Below are 20,588 nucleotides of genomic sequence, written 5' to 3'. Positions count from 1 at the left end.
TTTCATTCGTACACAATGTTTTAATGAATCATCCACCATATAACACCCCCGCCCCCGCCCGCAAAAGGAGAACACCTCGATACCGCACTCTCGTGGGGTAATAAATGAAATAGCCCGTCAGGTTGGTTACTTGGCAGCTTGTGTTCTGCAGGAATTCTGTCAGGCGGTTGGTGTCTGGCTGTCTCTCTCTCTCTCGCTCTCTCCAGGGCAACATGCCTCCTAAAGGGAAGTCTAAGAGTGGGAAAGGTGTGTTTAGTTTTAAGTTTGGCTCATCGTATCAGTATTCGGATTCAAGTTAAATGTTATTGCTTGTGAAAATATATCTGGAAGAGGATCGTTTGCTGTTATACATTCTCACCCTTACAAAAAAAAGCTTGCATTTGGAATGCTCCTGTAAAATACAGAGGTGGATATTGAGTAATAAATGGAAGTAAGAGAGGCGAGATTGATCAACAAATGTCTACAATGGAGGTTGGCCTTAAGCGTGGCCCAGATGAAAGAGTGCCTGGTGATAATGGCTGTTAATTAAATGGCTTTTATATAATTCTTGCTGGTTGTGAGTGCAAATACTGACTGAAATTGCTTCGAGGTGACAGTCTGGTCAGGATTGCTGATTTTCAACAGCTCGTATGCTAAGGGAAAAATATGGGCGCGATTCTCCTGTAAAATTTCTAAGTTCATTTGTGGCGGGTTGTTCAGGGAATTTTCTACCGGCTCTGCCAGCAAGTTTTCCACCGTTATCCAATGATACTTACAGCGGAATTCACCACAACAGGATCCCCTGGTCTGCCAGGAGGGCACCCACACCCGTGGGTTTCTGATGGAATGGGGTGGCCACAATGTGAAATTCCTTTGGCCTTCTGCAGGAACGGAGAATCCCACTGCCAGTGGTGCACGCCGCACCGGAAAACACGGTGGCAGACCAGAGAATCCCCCCCCCTTAGTCACCTTTTGGGCCCAAGGGAGTTTCTCACCGGTTTAGCTTACACTTAGAATTTCTTTCAGCATTGGGGAACTGAACTCCGAGATCGGGTCACCATTTTGAAAGTGCCCCAATCTCTAAGTGAGCTTGTGAGTCCCCCACTCCCCCACCCATGGAAAATGTCACTCCCCACACATATGGGCACTACCCCACACCCTCCACGTGAGGACACCCCTAACTCCCTTACAGCACCCCCCCCCCTTTCAGGACCCCCATTCTCCCTACTTACCTGCCCTGCACACCCCCACCCTTCAAACCTCCTCTCTCCCCCCCCCCCCCCCTCCTTTCATGGGCATAGGCCCCTCGGGCTTGGACCCTTGGCAATGCCACCTAGGCACCCTTGCAATGCCATCTTCGTATCTGGATAGTGCTCTTGCTAGCTTGGCAGAGCCAGGATGGCAGTGCCAAGGTGCCCACATTCCAGGGGGTCACCTTGCACTAATCCTGGCGACCCAGGGGTCTCCAATGGCCCGGGAGGCCCTCCGTTCCGTCCCGCCTTGTCCACGTTCTTGTGGACCAGGAATGATCAGTGCCCGGCTGCAGCCCCCTGGGGCCAGTGAATCGAGGGAGACCGGTAAATCCCGGGTAGGTAGGCCTTAAGTAGGTTTAAGACCTACTTCAGCGTGAGCCATTTGGTCCCGTCCCTTTTGGGCAGAATTCCGATTCCGATGCTTCTCAGTTCTTGGGTGAATCCCACGAGGCATGGAGGCTGCCGGGAAGCCCTTGGGGGGTCTCTCCCCGGATTCTCCAGCCAGGTAGTGCTCTCAGTTGAGCGCAACGCAGCCAGAGAATCATGCCCTATATGTCCAAATCTAACCAACATATTATGTTTTATCCACACTCACAATGAAAATGGTTACTTAAAAAATGGTGGATCTTATTTTAGGGGCTGTACAGTGCAGCCCTTGATGTAATATATTTATATTTTGCATTTTAAAATGAGCATGCGCCAGATTACTTTTCTATGATGCAAAATGGTATGTTAGGTATAGTTGGGTATGTCAAAGTTTGCACGTTTCTTCCTTGGCCTAATTTTGCACTGGGTGCAGATGATTTGATTAGTTCATGTGCCCTTGGACTTAGGAGGGGGGAAACCTGGTCAAGGTATGACTTCTGAACACTTGCTGTCAGACAATGCACATATTGGGTCAAAATGTCTGTTCAGTTTTGTGGCCCCTTGCAGTTGCATGGGCACATTTCCCTGCTGTTACCAGACACCTAAACGACCCTCTTATGGACTGACCTGATCTCTTCACACATCTTTACCCGATGCCTGTGTCTATGTATTTACATTATGTATTTTATGTTTGCCCTATATTTTCTTTTCATGTACAGAATGGTCTGTTTGAGCTGCACACACAACAACTTTTCAATGTACATCGGTACATGTGACAGTAAACCAATCTAATCCTACATTGAAAGAGTAAATGGAGTGTCCTTTAAGTGCTGGAGTAAACCCGTATACACCTATATTTACTTATATCACAATGTAATACAGGTTGTAACATCAAAACCCTTTACCACTTTCAACTGGACATTCACGTACATTGCACAAATCTCCATCCAGTGTTTTTGAAGGTCGACTCAGAAAGCATCTTGCCAGATATAAATTATTAAGTGTCTTATTTCACATCAAGGGAACACAACAATTACGTTCAAGTTCACTTAATTCAATCAGTGCTACTTGTCCTCATGTAATAATTCAAAATAAATGAACATGCTATGCTTCTTTATATCAGTGGGGCATTTTGCTTGGCTGAAACAAAATAATTCCTCACTACCCTCTTGAATCCTCCTTACAAGTCTTGTGAAGGTTTGCTTTTACAGTTTTGTTTAAAGACCTGAATGACAGCCTGAATTTGTGTCTCTAACTTTTTATTTCTGTGTTTGGAGTGCAAAAGGAAGCCCAATACCAAGTACATACATCCATTGACATATATGGACATAATATCAATGAGGCATTTTTCAGTTGTTGAGATAGACTAATGTCACTGTCCATTTGGAGTTTGCACATAATAATAATCTTTATTAGTGTCACAAGTAGGCTTACATTAACACTGCAGTGAAGTTACTGTGAAAATCCCCTAGTCACCACACTACGGCGCCTGTTAGGGTACACTGAGGGAGAATTCAGAATGTCCAATTCATCTAACAAGCCCATCTTTCGGGATTTGTGGGAGGAAACCGGAGCACTCGGAGGAAACCCACCCAGACACAGGGAGAACATGCAGACTCTGCACAGACAGTGACCCAAGCCGGGAATCAAACTCGGGACCCTGGCGCTGTGACGCAACAGTGCTAACTACTGTGCTACGTGCCACCCCATGTCTCATTCTCCCCGTGTCTGCGTAAATCTCATCCCCACAACCCAAAGATGTGCAGCGTAAGTGGATTGGCCATGGTAAATTGCCCCTTTAATTGAAAAAAAAAAGAGAATTGGGTACTTTCAATTTATTTTTAAAAAGAGATAAACTAACAAGTTATTATTGCTTATTCTTTGGGGAATCAAACTTTAGCTCGTTAATAGTCTAAAACTTAAAAAACAGTACGGCTGTACCTCTGGATCATGCAACCATTGGCTGAATTCCTGTGAATTATGAGTTACCAATGCATTTGCTTTGTAGATAACGAATCATATTGGATTTTTGTACATTTAAGGTGGCGCAGCTGGTGGTGATACTACTGATAAGAAAGATAAAGGGTCCAAAGGAGGTAATGCAGTGAAGGTAAGCGATCAGAGTATCAACTAGCTTCTTTTATAATACCCTTACCTTTGAATTATAGGCTATTGGTTCAAAAGCCACATCAGGAATAAATATATAGGTGCACGGTGGCGCAGTGGTTTGTTGCCTCACGGCGCTGAGGACCCGGGTTCGGTCCCGGCCCCAGATCACTATCGGTGTGGAGTTTGCACCCTCTCCCCGTGTCTGCTTGGGTCTCACCCCCACAACAGGGTAGGTGGATTGGCCCTGCTAAATTGCCCCTTAATTGGACAAAAAAAAGAATTGGGTACTCTAAATTTATTTTAAAAAACAAAATTTAAAAAAGTAATAAATGTATAATCTAGGCAAATATTCCAGTGCAGTAGTGAGGGATCAAACATCAAATTCAAACCTGATTTTCATGGTGCTTCGAGTGAATGTTGAAGATCCAATTTTTAAAATTGAGGAAGAGTGGAAAACTGCCCTGATATCCAGCAAAGATTATTCTCTTAACCAGTACCAATATAAAAAGTAATTAATATGGGTGCTTTTGGCAGATTAGTTCCTCTTTTTGACAGCAAAATAGTTTTACAAAGAGTAATTTATGTACTATTGTGTAAAATCCTTTGACGTGGGAGCTCTTGTATAAATACAAGCATTATCTTGCATTATTGCAATAAGAAGATAGCACAATCTGCTTTCAATAGAAATATCGAATAATTTCAATTTGTGAGCACTAAATTCTCACTTTCTTATGTTATTTATGTTGCTCAGTTCAAATTACTAGATAATTAAACAGGGAGGTAGTGGCATAGTGGTATTGTCACTGGACAAGTAAACTAGAGACCCAGAGTAATGCTTTGCGGACGCAGGTTCAAATCTCGCCACTGCAGATTGTGAAATTTGAATTCAATAAAAATCTGGAATTAAAAGTCTAATGATGACCATGTAACCATTGTTTACTGTCAGAAAAATCCATCTGGTTCACTAATGTCCTTTAGGGAAGGAAATCTGCTATCCTTACCCGGTCTGGCCTACAAGGAAGCATACATAAGATCTAGGCGACTTAAAACTCATGAAGCTTTGGAGGAATATCAGGAAAGTAGGACAAATCTCAAACACACAATAAAGAGGGCTAAAAGGGGTCAAGAAATATCTTTGGCTAGCCCCTGGCCATGGCACTGAGGGGTTCCAGGAAGTGGAGGGGAGTGTTTAGGCGAGGAGAAGAACATCGGGTATCTCTGTATGCGGATGATTTGTTGTTGTATGTGGCGGACCCGGTGGAGGGGATGCCAGAGATAATGCGGATACTTGGGGAGTTTGGGGATTTTTCGGGGTATAAATTGAACATGGGGAAAAGTGAGTTGTGTGTGGTGCATCCGGGGGAGCAGAGCAGGGAAATAGAGGATTTACCGCTGAGGAAGGTAACAAGAGACCTCCGATACTTGGGAATTCAGATAGCCAAGAATTGGGGAACCTTGCACCGGCTTAATTTAACACGATTGGTGGAACAGATGGAGGAGGACTTCAAGAGATGGGACATGGTGTCCCTGTCACTGGCGGGTAGGGTGCAGGCGGTTAAAATGGTGGTTCTCCCGAGATTCCTCTTTGTGTTTCAGTGCCTCCCGGTGATGGTCACGAAGGCTTTTTTTAAGAGAATTGAGAAAAGCATTATGAGTTTTGTGTGGCCGGGAAGACCCCGAGAGTGAGGAGGGGGTTCTTGCAGCGTAGTAGGGATGGGGGGGGGGGGTTGGCACTACCGAGCCTAAATGATTATTACTGGGCTGCCAATATTTCAATGGTGTGTAAGTGGATGGGAGAAGGAGAGGGAGCGGCGTGGAAGAGATTGGAGAGGGCGTCCTGCAAGGGGACCAGTTTACAAGCAATGGTGACGGCACCGTTGCCGTTTTCACCGAAGGAATACACTACAAGCCCGGTAGTGGTGGCAACATTAAAAATTTGGGGGCAGTGGAGACGGCATGGGGGAAGGACGGGAGCCTCGGTGCGGTCCCCGATAAGAAATAACCATAGGTTTGTTCCGGGGAGAATGGATGGGGGATTTGGAGCATGGTAAAGAGCTGGGATAGTACAATTGAGAGGTCTGTTCGTAGATGGGACGTTTGCGAGTCTGGGAGCGCTGACGGAAAAATATGGGTTGCCCCAAGGGAATGCATTTCGGTATATGCAACTGAGGGCTTTTGCGAGGCAACAGGTGAGGGATTCCCGCAGCTCCCGACGCAGGAGGTGCAGGATAGAGTGATCTCAGAGACATGGGTGGGGGATGGTAGGGTGTCGGACATATACAGGGAAATGAGGGACGAGGGGGAGATCATGGTAGATGAGCTGAAAGGGAAATGGGAAGAAGAGCTGGGGGAGGAGATTGAGGAGGGGCTGTGGGCTGATGCCCTACGTAGGGTAAACTCGTCGTCCTCGTGTGCCAGGCTAAGCCTGATACAATTCAAGGTTCCACACAGGGCGCATATGACTGGAGCACGGCTCAGTAAAGTTTTTGGGGTGGAGGATAGGTGTGGGAGATGCTCGAGAAGCCCAGCGAATCACACCCACATGTTCTGGTCATGTCCGGCATTACAGGGGTTCTGGGTGGGGGTGGCGAAGGTGCTTTCGAAGGTGGTGGGGGTCCGGGTCGAGCCAAGCTGGGGGTTGGCTATATTCGGGGTTGCAGAAGAGCTGGGAGTGCAGGAGGCGAGAGAGGCTGATGTATTGGCCTTTGCGTCCCTAGTAGCCCGGCGCAGGATATTGCTTATGTGGAAGGAAGCCAAACCCCCGGGCGTGGAGACCTAGATAAACGACTTGGCAGGGTTTATAAAGTTAGAACGGATCAAGTTCGTATTAAAGGGTTCGGCTCAAGGGTTCACCAGGCGGTGGCAACCGTTCGTCAACTACCTCACAGAACGATAGAGGGAATGAAAAGAAAGAAAGACAACAGCAGCAACCCAGGGGGGAGGGGGGGAGGATCCGGGCGGGCTCTTTGGGATGTCATTGTATATGTATAGACATTTGCTAGAGGTAATGTATATTGGACTGTTGGATTGTATTTTTGGAGAGTAACTATCTTTGACAAGGCAGTTGCCATTTAGTTTTGTTTTTGTTTCTTTTTATATATTATTTATTTACTTGTTTAAAACTGGCCACTGTTATTTATATTGCTTTATTGTTGTTTAAAAGAAAAACCATGTAATGTTATGTTTGGCCAAAAAATCTTGAATAAAATATATTTTTTTTTTTAAAAAAGAAATATCTTTGGCTAACAGGGTTAAGGAAAATCCCAAAGCCTTTTATTCGTATATAAGGAGCAAGAGGGTAACTAGAGAAAGGATTGGCCCACTCAAAGACAAAAGAGGGAATTTATGACTGGAGTCAGAGGAAATGGGTGAGATTCTTAATGAGTACTTTGCATCGGTATTCACCAAGGAGAGGGACATGACGGATGTTGAGGCTAGGGATGGATGTTTAAATAGTCTAGGTTAAGTCGGCATAAGGAAAGGGGAAGTTTTGGGTATTCTAAAAGGCATTAAGGTAGACAAGTCCCCAGGTCCGGATGGGATCTATCCAAGGTTACTGAGGGAAGCGAGGGACGAAATAACAGATATCTTTGCAGCATCCTTGAGCACGGGTGAGGTCCCGGAGGACTGGAGAATTGCTAATGTTGTCCCTTTGTTTAAGAAGGGTAGCCGGGATAATCCAGGGAATTATAGACCTGTGAGCTTGATGTCAATGGTAGGCAAACTGTTGGAGAAGATACTGAGAGATAGGATCTATTCACATTTGGAAGAAAATAGACTTATCAATGATAGGCAGCATGGTTTTGTGGAGGGAAGGTCGTGTCTTACAAACCTACTAGAATTCTTTGAGGAAATGACAAAGTTAATTGATGAGGGAAGGGCTGTAGATGTCATATACATGGACTTCAGTAAGATGTTTGTTAAAGTTTCCCATGGCAGGTTGATGGAAAAAGTGAAATCGTATGAGGTTCAGGGTGTACTAGCTAGATGGATAAAGAACTGGCTGGGCAACAGGAGACAGAGAGTAGTGGTGGAAGGGAGTGTCTCAAAATGGAGAAAGGTGACTAGTGGTGTTCCACAGGGACCCGTGCTCGGACCACTGTTGTTTGTGATATACATAAATGACCTGGACGAAGGTATAGGTGGTCTGATTAGCAAGTTTGCAGATGATACTAAGATTGGTGGAGTTGCAGATAGCGAGGAGGACTGTCAGAGCATACAGCAAAATATAGATAGATTGGAGAGTTGGGCAGAGAAATGGCAGATGAAGTTCAATCCAGGCAAATGCGAGGTGATGCATTTTGGAAGATCTAATTCAAGAGCAGACTATACGGTAAATGGAAGAGTCCTGGGGAAAATTGATGTACAGAGAGATCTGGGAGTTCGGGTCCATTGTACCCTGAAGGTGACAACGCAGGTCGATAGAGTGGTCAAGAAGGCATACAGCATGCTTGCCTTCATCGGACGGGGTATTGAGTACAAGAGTCGGCAGGTCATGTTACAGTTGTATAGGACTTTGGTTAGGCCACATTTGGAATACTGCGTGCAGTTCTGGTCGCCACATTACCAGAAGGATGTGGCTGCTTTAGAGAGGGTGCAGAGGAGGTTCACCAGGATATTGCCTGGTATGGAGGGTGCTAGCTATGAAGAAAGGTTGAGTAGATTAGGATTGTTTTCGTTGGAAAGACGGAGGTTGAGAGGGGACCTGATTGAGGTCTTCAAAATTATGAGAGGTATGGACAGGGTGGATAGCAACAAGCCTTTTTCAAGAGTGGGGGTGTCAATTACAAGGGGTCACGATTTCAAGGTGAGAGGGGGAACGTTTAAGGGAGATGTGCGTGGAAAGTTTTTTACGCAGAGGGTGGTGGGTGCCTGGAACGCTTTGCCAGCGGAGGTGGTAGAGGCGGGCACGATAGCATCTTTCAAGATGCATCTAGACAGATATATGAACGGGTGGGGAACAGAGGGAAGTAGATCCTTGGAAAATAGGAGACAGGTTTAGATAAAGGATCTGGATTGGCGCAGGCTGGGAGGGCCGAAGGGCCTGTTCCTGTGCTGTAATTTTCTTTGTTCTTTGTACATGTGACTCCAGACCTACAGCACTGTGGTTGACTCTTAACTGCCCCTCAAGGGATGGGCAATAAATGCCGGCACATCCCATGAATGAATAAAAAAAAAATACAAGAGCAACTTTGAAAGATCAAGGGTAGATTATGTTAATATACTTAATAGTGTAATAAATTTGTGTGAAAATACTCTACAATGGAAATTGTAAATTTAACTTCTTTACTACCATTTAATTAGAATAGCTAAGCTGATGTCAAACAAGTTGAGCAAAGCCAGGGACCTTGGTTCGATTTTAGCCTTGGGTGTCTGTGTGGAGTTTGCACGTTCTCCCCGTGTCTGCGTGAGTTTCCTCAGGGTGCTCTGGTTTCCTCCCAGTCCAAAGATATGCAGGTTAGATGGCGTTATGGGGTTAAAGGGATAGAGTGGGCCTAGGTAAGGTGCTCTTTTGGAGGGTTGGTGCAGACTCGATGGGCTGAACGGCCTCCTGCACTATAGTGATTTTATGGCTTCTATGAAACTAGGTACCTTTGTAATTTATTGGTCACACACCGTACAGCCCAGGGTGATCACAATGGAAAATGAAGTGGAGAAGATTCCTGCATGTTTTTCTGCATCTTGCGGTCAAATATTTTGTTTGATCCAAGCTTCTATGAAGCCCAGTCATAATACTCTCAGCCCTGAGTCAGAGTTTGTAGACTCAAGTGCAATCCAGGATTTGAGCACTATCCCATCACGGAAGTTCTAGTTTGAATTATTTTTCCTTGTTTAAAAATTCAAGCATGTTTCATAAAAATCCTAATGAGCGACATCTATTTGACATCCTGAACACATGTTGCAGGTGAGGCACATTCTCTGTGAAAAACACAGTAAAATCATGGAAGCTATGGAGAAGTTGAAGTCTGGGATGAAATTTAATGAAGTGGCGAGCCAATACAGTGAAGACAAAGCCAGACAAGGAGTAAGTAGTAACTGAAAACATGTGGAAATAGTTACTATAATGCATATGATTTTTAGCAGTAATACTTGGTGCAGTTGTCAAACTGCTTGTTACTAAATGCAATATGGCTTCAATTTTTATCTGCTTTTTACTGCTTCCTCTGGCATTACATTGAACCTATACGATTTCATGATAAAAAAAATACTCACGGAACATTTCAGCGTTGACTTGTTCATTGAAGTGTAGACATCTAGATTTACTGCATCATTACGTTTGGCAATTCCCGTATCTGCTGAGGTTATCCCTGAAGGCCCCACCTTCTCAATCTTGCCCATCGCCTGAGGTGTGGTGACCCGCAGGTTAAATCATCATCAGTCGGCTCGTTCTCTCATAGGAGAGAGCAGGAACTATAGCAACTTTCACTTTCACCGTGGGCCATTTTTAAAAATTACTTCATCAGAGTTACAAAGCCAGAGCTCAGAGTGTGGACAGGGGCAAACCGCTAATCCAGCTCCTTGCCTGCTCCAAAATCCAATTCAAATTGAATCCAATTCATGGTCCCCACAAGAGAGACATACCAGATCCAGGCATTACACTTGACCTGGCGCTCATCTTTGCCAAATGGCCGAGAAGCGATACCTTGGGCCATTTTGGCAGTGTTCATAACTGCCATTGAAGGAGCAGATATGTATTCACTACAAACTGCTTAGTTGTTCAGAGTTATACGGTCACTGGATTACATGCTTTGATCAGATTGGTGAAATGCACATTCTTTCAGTGAAGAACTGAAGAATGTTTTTACTCGACTGGGTTCATTTGTTGAAATATTATCATTAAATGTCATCCTACAAACTTGTCTGGACGGATGGGCTGTCATATTTTCTCAATTCCCAATGGTGACATTCTGATATGATAATGTATTAAACTGCACAAACGCAATAGCACTCGATTCAAAACATGTTGTGAAAGCTGACATCCCATCCAACTACCGCTCCTGGATGCAGGCACCACTTATACCATTCCCTGTCCGTGATTTAACATTCTGTGTATTATTTGGCCAGCAAATACAGTTCAGTTAAAAGTTGGGGCTAGGCTATTTGTGTAACTTTGCCTGCAAGACTTAAACACAATTAATCGACAAATGCACATATTTAAATGTTTTTTGTTCTACACTTATCAAATAAATTGAAAATGATTGTTTTCCCTCTTAGGGCGATCTGGGATGGATGACTAGAGGTTCAATGGTGGGACCCTTCCAGGATGCTGCTTTTGCTCTGTCCAACAGCACAACAGACAAACCTATTTACACTGACCCCCCTGTCAAAACTAAATTTGGCTATCATATCATCATGGTTGAGGGAAAAAAGTAACATTTTATTTTCAGTTCTCAGTAAAACCATACTTTTTGAATAAAAATGGAACCATTTTTCCTTCTTTCTGCAGACCCAAACCAATTGCAACAAAGAATAAACTAGCAGCCTGCTTTCAGGGCTCCAGTAGTATTACTTTCACTGTCTGCAAAGAAACACATGGATGGATAAGGAATTACTCCTTTTTTTGATATCCTATCCCTCCTACAAAAGTGGCTATGCTATACCGTTACTTTTCATCCAGAGAAAAACCATTGCAAGTTTGTACTATTTCATTTGATTTGTTGGTGGAACATATCAAGATAAACAGTATAATGTTAAACACAATTCCTGCATTGTAAAACTTATTTAAAGTTTAATCTATGATTTTTAAAATTTATTGTCAGCCCTGGTTTTATGAGATGAAAATCTACAAAAATGGTTTTGGTAATCTTTCCGCTACCTCAGTGAGTAACTGACCACTCTGCAATATAGAACTATGCAGAAGAGGAAGGCCACAGGTTTAATCGATAAATCTGTTCTGAGTTACCAATTACTTCGTCTCAGTTGAGGCAGTTATATGACCTCTTGAACAGTTGTCATGGCCAACCATGCATCTTAATAGTGTACTTTTGCAATTTAATTACACCAATGAAAATGTCTTGCAGCTGAGCACAGAACCTAATCACAGATTGCGGTATTGCATTGTAAACAGAGTGGGAAGTTTCGAATTTGGTAAGTAGCCGGCCTAAAATTTAGTTTTAACATTCAGGGGAAGAAACGTACTTGCATAGCGCTGCACAGTATTCTTCATTAAAAACAATGAGGAAATTCTCACAGGCAATGGTCGCTGTGCTCACTCCCAGGGAATTGAGGTAAGCCTACACAAGGGCGGGCACCATGTGAACTAATTTCTCCTCATTAGAATTTTAAAAAGTGCAACAATCAGCTGTCAGTAATGGCGTGAATTTAAAAAAAAAAAACATTTTTAATTAAGGGGCAATTTAGCGTGGCCAATCCACATCATTGGGTTGTGGGGGTGATACCCACGCAGACACAGGGAGAAAGTGCAAACACCACATGAGCAGTGACCCGGGGCTGGGATTGAACCCGGGTCCACGGCGCCATGTGCGATTGCATGTATAGAGGGTATTTATTGTGACCTGGAAGCTGACTGATGAGAATGAGACTCAAAAGGTGTATAACGGTAAAAAAAATTCTGCTGCAATCTGTGACTGCAGATTACCATGTTAATTGAGTGGATTATGTTTCCAGTAGCATCCATTCAGCTCGGGAATCCAGCCTCAAGAGTTTATCCGAACAGCAGATTTAAACAGCACACAAACGCCATCAGAAGCAGCAGAGGCTATTGGGAGCCAAGCAACAAACACTAGACAGTGTTATAGTGAGCACAGAGTGTGGAGTGTTCCATGTCAGTTACAGTTATTCGATTTGTGCTTTTACCAGTTTGCTAAACAGTTAACTGGCCTAAAAACTAAAAGAATAGATATTTCCATCTATAAAAATAAGACTGAGATATGGCAGTGCAGTTTGTCAAGATTGCAGTTTGTGGATAGCAAGACTTCCTGAGTGAAAACATAATAATAATCTTTCTTAGTGTCACAAGTAGGCTTACATTAACACTGCAATAAAGTTACTGTGAACATCCCCTAGTTGCCACATTCCAGCGTCTGTTCGGGTACACGGAGAATTCAGAATGTCCAATTCACCTAACAGCACGTCTTTCGGGACTTGTGGGAGGAAACTGGAGCAGCCAGAGGAAACCCACGCAACCACAGGAGGAACGTGCAGAATCCGCACAGACAGTGACCCAAGCTGGGAACTGAACCTGGGACCCTGCCACTGTGAAGCAACAAATTTCTCACGCTTACAGTCATTGAGCACTGTTGCCCACAAGTGTCATGAAGGGCTGAATTTTACAGGAAGATGCATTCTTCCTCACCCTGCAATTGGTGCACGCCTCCCAAAATAAGTCTAAAGATTGCCCTACAGCGATAGCATGCTAGGAACAGGCTCAACGACCTTAATGGGGATAGAGAGTTGTCAGTCAAAAGCAACAGAAACAAGTCCCGAGAAAAAAGGAAGACCTTTAAAAAAAAATGTTAATGGTACGTGGGCATTGTACCGATCCCTAATTACCAGTGAGAAGGTGATGATCAGCCGCTTTCTTGAACCGCTGCAGTCCATGTGGTGTAAGTGGGGTAAGTAAACCCACAGTGCTACTAGGAGGGAGGTCCAAGATTTTGAACCTCTGAATGAGGGGATGACAATATAGTTCCAATTCCGGATGATGATGGCTTGGAGGGGAACGTACAGGTGGTGGTGTTCTCATTTATCTGCTGCCCTTGTCGGCAGAGATTGCAATTTTGGACTGTGTTGTCGAAGGAGACTTGAGTGAGTTGCTACATTGCATCGCGTAGATGGTATTTACTGCTGCCACTGTGAGTCAGTGGTGGAGGGAGTGGAAGTTTAAGGTGATGGAATGGTGGCAATCAAACACTGCTTTGTCCTGGATGGTAGTGAGTTTCTTGAGTCTTGTTGGAACCACGCTTACTCAAGCAAGGGGAGATTATTCCATCCCACTCCTGATTTAATTATGCCTTGTAGATGGTGGACAGACTTTGATCAGGCAGGAGGTGACTTACTCTCTACAGATTTCCCTGCCTCTGACCTGCTCTTCTAGCTTCTATTTATAGTAGTAGTCAGTTCAGCTCCTGGTCAACGATGTTGACAGTGGAGGATTTTACTGATGTTAATGCCATTGAATCTCATGGGGGGATAGTTGGATTCTCTCTTGATGGAGATGGTCATAAGACATAGGAGCAGAATTGGGCCATTCGGCCCATTGAATCTGCTCCACCATTCAATCATACCTGATATGTTTCTCAACCCCATTCTCCTGCCATCTCCCCATAACCCGATCCCCTTATTGAGCAATAACCTATCTCTTTTTATATAGAGTACCCAATTTTTTTTCCAATTAAAGGGCAATTTAGCATGGCCAATTTACTACCTTGCACATCTTTTTGAGTTGTGGGGGAGGCCCACGCAGACACGGAGAAAATGTGCAAACTCCACACGGACAGTTATCCGAGGCCGGGATTGAGTCCGGGTCCTCGGCACCGTGAGACAGCAGTGCTAACCACTGTCCCACCCATATTTATCTCTTAAAGACACTGTGATTTGGACACCACAGCCTTCTGCGGCAAAAAGTTCCAGATTCACCACCCTCTGCCTGAAAAAATTCCTCATTTCAGTTTTAAAGGATCATCTCGTCAGTCTGAGGCTGTGGCTTTGGAAACATCCTCTCCATGTGCACTCTTATCTAGGCCTCTCAGTATACTTGGATGTTTTAATAAGATCCTCCTTTCAATAAGAGGCAAGGAGTGGGAGGTGCAGTGAGCAGGTCAGCAGCCAGCAGGAGGTAAATAGAGTGAGCATATTTGTTTTCTATTTTAAATTTATTTTAAATGTTATTTAATTTTCCAACATAGAAATGTAAGGTATAACATACAGGGTATAACGCTTTGTTTTTTTCTGATGAGAAATATCTTGCAGAATCTTAGAACAGCTTTTACATGGCTGTGATGGGAAAATCTAAGTTGTTTCACATGAAGTTGCAACTTTAAGTCAGGGCCTATTGTATTACAATCTAAACGGAATTTTAAAATTAGTACCAGCGACACGGTAGCACAGTGGTTAGCACTGTTTCTTCACAGCGCCAGGTTCCCAGGTTTGATTCTCGGCTTGGGTCACTGTGCGGAGTCTGCACATTCTCCCCATGTCTGTATGGGTGTCCTCCGGGTACTCCGGTTTCCTCCCACATGTCCCAAAAGATGTTCTGTTAGGTAATTCGGACATTCTGAATTCTCTGTGTACCCAAACAGGTGCCAGAATTTGGCGACTAGGGGCTTTTCACAGTAACTTCATTGCAGTGTTAATGTAAGCCTACTTGTGACAATAAAGATGATTATTATTTCTCTTCTTAATGACTCCATCTAATAGAATGATTGATTCTTTAAATTTTAAAAACATGCATGGACTCACTTAGAATTAAAATCAGCTCCAAAATTGTTGCAACCTTGATCTCGGTGTTCTTTCATATTGTGTCCAATTAGTCAAACGACATTCTGAAAATATAAAACTTGACCCATATGGAAGCCTATTGTATAACTGACCAGTGAATGGTAAGACTGAGATTCATGCTTATGGTCTTCTGTCATTAGGTCCTTTGTCTGTACCCTTAGTCTGAGCTTTGAAACCATGGCTCATTCCTGTGGAGAGGTTAGTTCAGCTATTCATAAAATAGCCTATAATTGCACATTCTTACATTTGTACATTCAATAGAAGATATGTTCCCGACCTTTCAATTTTGGATGCCATATGCCAATCTATAATGCAGCAAAAATCTTTGTAAAATTAGGACTGTTCAATGGAAGTAGAAAAGATAATGGGATTTGTGGATGGGTATGTTTAAAAATTATGAAGGAATGAAACAGAATAAACCGAAACATGCTTTTTTGAAATGGAAGGCTCGTAGATTTAGGACTGCAGGAAAAATAGTTACAGCGTCAGGTATGAGGTGAGGAATGTACTACAACAGGTTGTGACCGAAGCAGACTTTGGGCGGGATTCTCCAATGGCCGAAGTCGAAATTGGGGTGTTCGATCAGGCTGAGAATAGCTCCCGACGCCAAAATTGTGGCAGGCTCCGGTTTGATGCTGAATCGGGATGCTCCGCCTCGAAAACAGTTTTCTGGGATTTTCAGGGATTCTCCATTGGTGTCAGCACTTACGACTCAGGAATGGAGAATCCAGCACCATGTTTATTTGTAAGACTAGGTTGTTAAAGGAAAGGATAACGGACGATGGGAGCAAAGTGAACACGTGGGTTAAGACTGCTTCTGTAGAGCATAAACACCATTACCAACTCGTTAAAAAAAAAATGTTTTATATTTTTATTCTCCTTTTTCACATTTTCTCCCAAATTTACACCTACCAACAATAATCAGCAACAAATATGTCAATCCCATAACAATAACAACGATCCCATCCTCCCACCAACCCCCAAACGTTGGCCCGCATGTTTACATAAACAAATGACAAAAAGGAATCAGGGATTACCCATAGTCACCCTTAAATCACACAGCCCCCTCCCCCCACCCATCCCCCCCCCCCCCCCCAACTAATGTTCGATGTTATCCAGTTCTTGAAAGTGCATAATGAATAATGACTTGTAGAACCCCTCCGTCCTTCCCCTCAGTTCAAACTTAACGGTCTCAAGAGTCAAGAATTCCAACAGGTCCCCCCGCCACGCCAGGGCACAGGGTGGAGAGGTTGCTCTCCATCCCATCAGGATCCGCCACCGAGCAATCAACGAGGCGAAGGCTATGATATCTGCTCCGCACCCGTTTCCAACCCTGGCTGGTCCGACACCCCGAATATGGCCTCCCGGGGACCCGGGTCCAGTTTCACATGCACCACCTTGGAAATTACCCTAAAAACGCCTTTCCAGTAATCCTCTAGCTTTGGACAGAACCAAGACATGAACATGGTTAGCGACCCCCCCCCCCCCGCAACATTCACAAACATCTTCTCCTTCAAAGAATCGGCTCACCCTCGCCCTCGTGAGGTGTACTCTGTATACCGCCTTCAGCTGTATCAGCCCCAACTTCGCGCACGAGGTGGAGGCATTCACTCTCCGGAGCACCTCACACCAATCCCTCTCCTCTATGACCTCACCCAATTCTTCCTCACACTTTGCTTTGAGCCCTTCCAGTGGTGCCTTATCCTCTTCCAAAATAGCTCCGTACACCGCTGACACTACCCCCTTCTCCAGTCCCCTTGTCGTCAGCACCTCCTCCAGCAATGTGGAGGCTGGTTCCTCCGGGAAGCTCTGTATCTCCTTTCTGGCAAAATCTCGAACCTGCATGTATCTAAACATTTCTCCCAGCTCCAGCGCATACTTTGTTTCCAGCTCCTTCAATACTGCAAACCGACCCCGAAGAAACAAATCTTTTAGCGTCTTAATCCCCTTCTCTTCCCATTTCCGGAAATTTCTATCCCACCTCCCTGGCTCAAATCTGTGGTTCCCCCGAATCGGCATTTCCCTTGACCCTGCCCCCAACCCAAAGTGTTGGCGAAACTGCCTCCAGATTTTCAATGAAGCTATTATTACCGGACTCCCTGAGTATTTCCCCGGAGCTATCAGGAGCGGCGCTGTGTACAAACTCTCCTCCATTCTGACCCACTGGGAATCAACCCCTCTTACCCAGCTCCGCACCTTCTCCACATTCGCCGCCCAGTAATAATACATCAGGTTCGGAAGAGCCAAACCCCCTGCCTGCCTTCCCCTCTGTAGCAGCACCTTTCTCACTCTGGCCACCTTCCCTCCCCATATGAACGAGGTAATCCTTCCCTCCCCATATGAACGAGGTAATCCTTCCCTCAATCTCCATGAAAAAAGTCTTTGGCAGGAAAATCGGTAGGCATTGAAAAATAAACAGAAATCGCGGCAACACATTCATTTTAACCACCTGTACCCGACCCGCCAGTGACAGAGGAAGACCATCCCACCTTGCCAGATCGGCTTTCACTCTCCCCACCAAACTAGAGATGTTGTACCTGCGAAGCCTCCCCCACTCCCAGGCAACCTGCACCCCCAGATACCTAAAGTGAGTCCCTGCCCTACGGAATGGCAGCCCCCCCACCCCTGGCCGAGACACCACAAAATACTCATTCTTGTCTAGGTTCAGCTTGTACCCGGAGAAAGACCCAAATACCCGCAGTAGCTCCAATATTCCCCCGATCAACACACTCGGTTTCGACACATGTAACAGCAAGTCGTCAGCATATAAGGAAAACCTATGCTCTATCTCGCCCCCCGCACTATTCCTTTCCATGCTCCCGAACTTCTTAATGCGATGGCCAACGGCTCAATCGGAAGTGCAAACAGCAGGGGGGACATAGGACATCCCTGCCTCGTCCCACGGTGGAGAGAAAAGTATCTCGAGCTGATGTTTGTGCGGACACTCGCCTTCGGCTACTTATATAGTAGCTTTACCCAGTTCACAAATCTTGGTCCAATCCCAAACCGCTCCAGAACTGCCATCAAGTACACCCCATTCTACCCGGTCAAATGCCTTCTCGGCGTACAATGCCACAACCACCTCTGTTTCCTTCCCTTCCGCCGGTGCCATAATGATGTTCAAAACCCTCCTAATGTTCAAAAAAAGCTGCCTCCCTTTCACGAACCCCATCTGATCCTCACCTATCACCTTCGGGAGGCACTCCTCCAGCCTACCCGCCAGTACCTTCGCCAATACTTTTGTGTCCACGTTCAGAACTGATATGGACCTATACGACCCACACTCTGTCGGATCCTTATCTTTTTTTACCAAGGTTTGTGGCAACACCCCCTTCCCTATCGCCTCTTCAAACATCCCCACCATGAATTTTTAAAAATATTCCACCGGAACCCATCCAGCCCTGCCACCTTCCCCGACTGCATCCTCCCAATCGCATCCTTTATCTCTTGCTCCACTATTGCTCCTTCTAATGTAGCCCTGTCCCCCTTCCCTGGCCTCCGGTACTCCAACCCATCTAGAAATTCCTGCATCTCACGGTCTCCCCCGGGTGGCTCTGACCTGTACCACCTCTCATAAAACTCCTCAAAAACCTTGTTAATCAGCTCCGGTGCCACCACCAACTTCCCTGCCCTATCCCTCACCTGAAGAATTTCCCTTGCCGCTGCTTCCCTCCGGAGCTGACCTGCTATCATACTTATATATCCTTATCTCCATGTTCATAAACTGCATCCCTTGCTCGTCTCAGTTGGCGCACTGCCTTCCTGGTAGACAGTCGGTCGAAGCTCGTCTGTAGTTTCTTCCTCTTTTCCAGCTTCGCTGGGTCCCCATCTTCTGCATAACTCCTATCTACCTCCAACATCTCATCTATTACCCTCTCCGCTCCAACCGTTCCTCTTTGTCCACCCTGGCCTTAAACAAAATTATCTCACCCCTCACCACTGCCTTTAGAGCCTCCCAGACAACTGCCTTCGACACCTCACACGTACAGTTGAAACCTACATATTCCTTAATTACCGTTTCAATTTTCTCACAGAACACTTGGTTCCCCAAAAACCCCACATCCAGTTTTCACCCCGGCCTCTAAGCTACCCTTCTCCAGTATCATATCGACCCAATGCGGAGCACGATCTGACACTGCAATTGCCGAGTACTCCGACCCCTTCACCCCAGCCAGCAAAGCCTTCCTCACCACAAAGTCGATCCGCAAGTGTGCCTTATGGACTGCTGAGAAAAATGAGTACTCCCGTTCCCTTGGGAACAGGAACCTCCAAGGGTCCACCCCTCCCACTTCCACCATTAACCCAGCCAGTGCCTTCGCCCTGATGGAACCAGCGAGCGCAGCCGTGATCTGTCCAACCTTGGCTCCTGCACCAAGTTCCAGTCCCCCCCCACAATCAGTTTGTGTGTGTCTTAACGAGTCGGGGATATCTACCCCCCTGATCTGCCACCACCCTCTCCATCTGGAAGCGTACCCTTTGGCTGACCAGCACCGCTACCCCTCGAGCCCTTCCGACTAACTCGTTAAATTGAACAAACCATTTTGATGTTGTAACTTTCACAGCATTTTGTAGATGCAGGGGAGCCTGCTAATTGGCTTCCTTTCTTGTTAAGTGAAAATAAGAAGGATTGAGGTCAAAATAAGTTTTCCTTGGCACAGATAAAATAGGTTTAATTTTCCTGCCACACGGCAGAAATCTGGTAAAACGATATGGTGAGTTTGAAAACTTTCATATTTCCACTTTTCCCTTTGATGCACAGACCACAAAACACCTTTAGAGTAGACTTTTGAATCATGGAATTCAATTTCACTTTGTATTACAGATGATAATTCTCTGCTCGACAAGGATCAAGTACATCTATTTTTGTTGGATAGAGATGTCTGCTGTGCAGCCCACAGCGTATTTGACGTAAACAGACTATTGGAGAATGTGATGCAAAACTGGAACATCTGCATGAATGACATACATAGAACATGCATGTTTCTTCTAACTGCTAAAATAAAAATTGCTAACAGTTTGACATTGTGTGGGTCACTTCATAAGGTACCAAGGACAGGAATCATGGGCAAGTCGGACTTGGTGTAGGACAGGATACAGGAGCTTATGGAGATTGAGAGCTAGAAAATACAAATTGTTGTTAACAACCATGTAAAACAGCCGGTTGACATTCACATCGTTGGAACCATAGCCCAGTAAAAATAGTCTCCAGAAAAGGGGAAGGGAGAAGTTGAGGAAATTAATTCATGGTTGCCCATCCCTAATGGTCCTTGAACAGAGTGGCTTACTATGCCATTTCAGGGGGAAATTAAGAGTCGACCACATTGCTGCGGATCTAGTCAGATGTAGGCCAGACCAGGTCCAGATGACACTTTTCCTTCTGTAAGGGTCATAATGAACCAATTATTATTATTTAGTTAAAAA

At 45.0% G+C, this 20,588-nt stretch overlaps 1 protein-coding gene across 2 annotated transcripts; it reads left to right on the top strand.

Moving 5' to 3' along the window:
- The first annotated feature begins 77 nt into the window (after window positions 1-77).
- On the top strand, window positions 78-20,184 carry pin4 (protein (peptidylprolyl cis/trans isomerase) NIMA-interacting, 4 (parvulin)). 2 transcript variants are annotated; one of them, XM_072505252.1, is made up of 4 exons: window positions 78-246; window positions 3,641-3,708; window positions 9,613-9,732; window positions 19,990-20,184. In XM_072505252.1, exons 1-4 carry the CDS (start codon window positions 213-215, stop codon window positions 20,077-20,079), a joined length of 312 nt encoding a protein of 103 aa, XP_072361353.1. In that variant the 5' UTR covers window positions 78-212; the 3' UTR covers window positions 20,080-20,184. The 2 variants fall into 2 exon arrangements, with proteins under 2 accessions (XP_072361353.1, XP_072361352.1); XM_072505251.1 differs by lacking the exon at window positions 19,990-20,184 and adding an exon at window positions 10,923-11,408 and having other exon boundaries at window positions 89-246.
- The last annotated feature ends 404 nt before the right edge of the window (window positions 20,185-20,588 follow it).

The sequence above is a fragment of the Scyliorhinus torazame genome, chromosome 5 (assembly GCF_047496885.1).
Source record: "Scyliorhinus torazame isolate Kashiwa2021f chromosome 5, sScyTor2.1, whole genome shotgun sequence".
Taxonomy (NCBI): Eukaryota; Metazoa; Chordata; class Chondrichthyes; order Carcharhiniformes; family Scyliorhinidae; genus Scyliorhinus; species Scyliorhinus torazame.
This window is presented reverse-complemented; position numbering and strand designations above follow the sequence as displayed.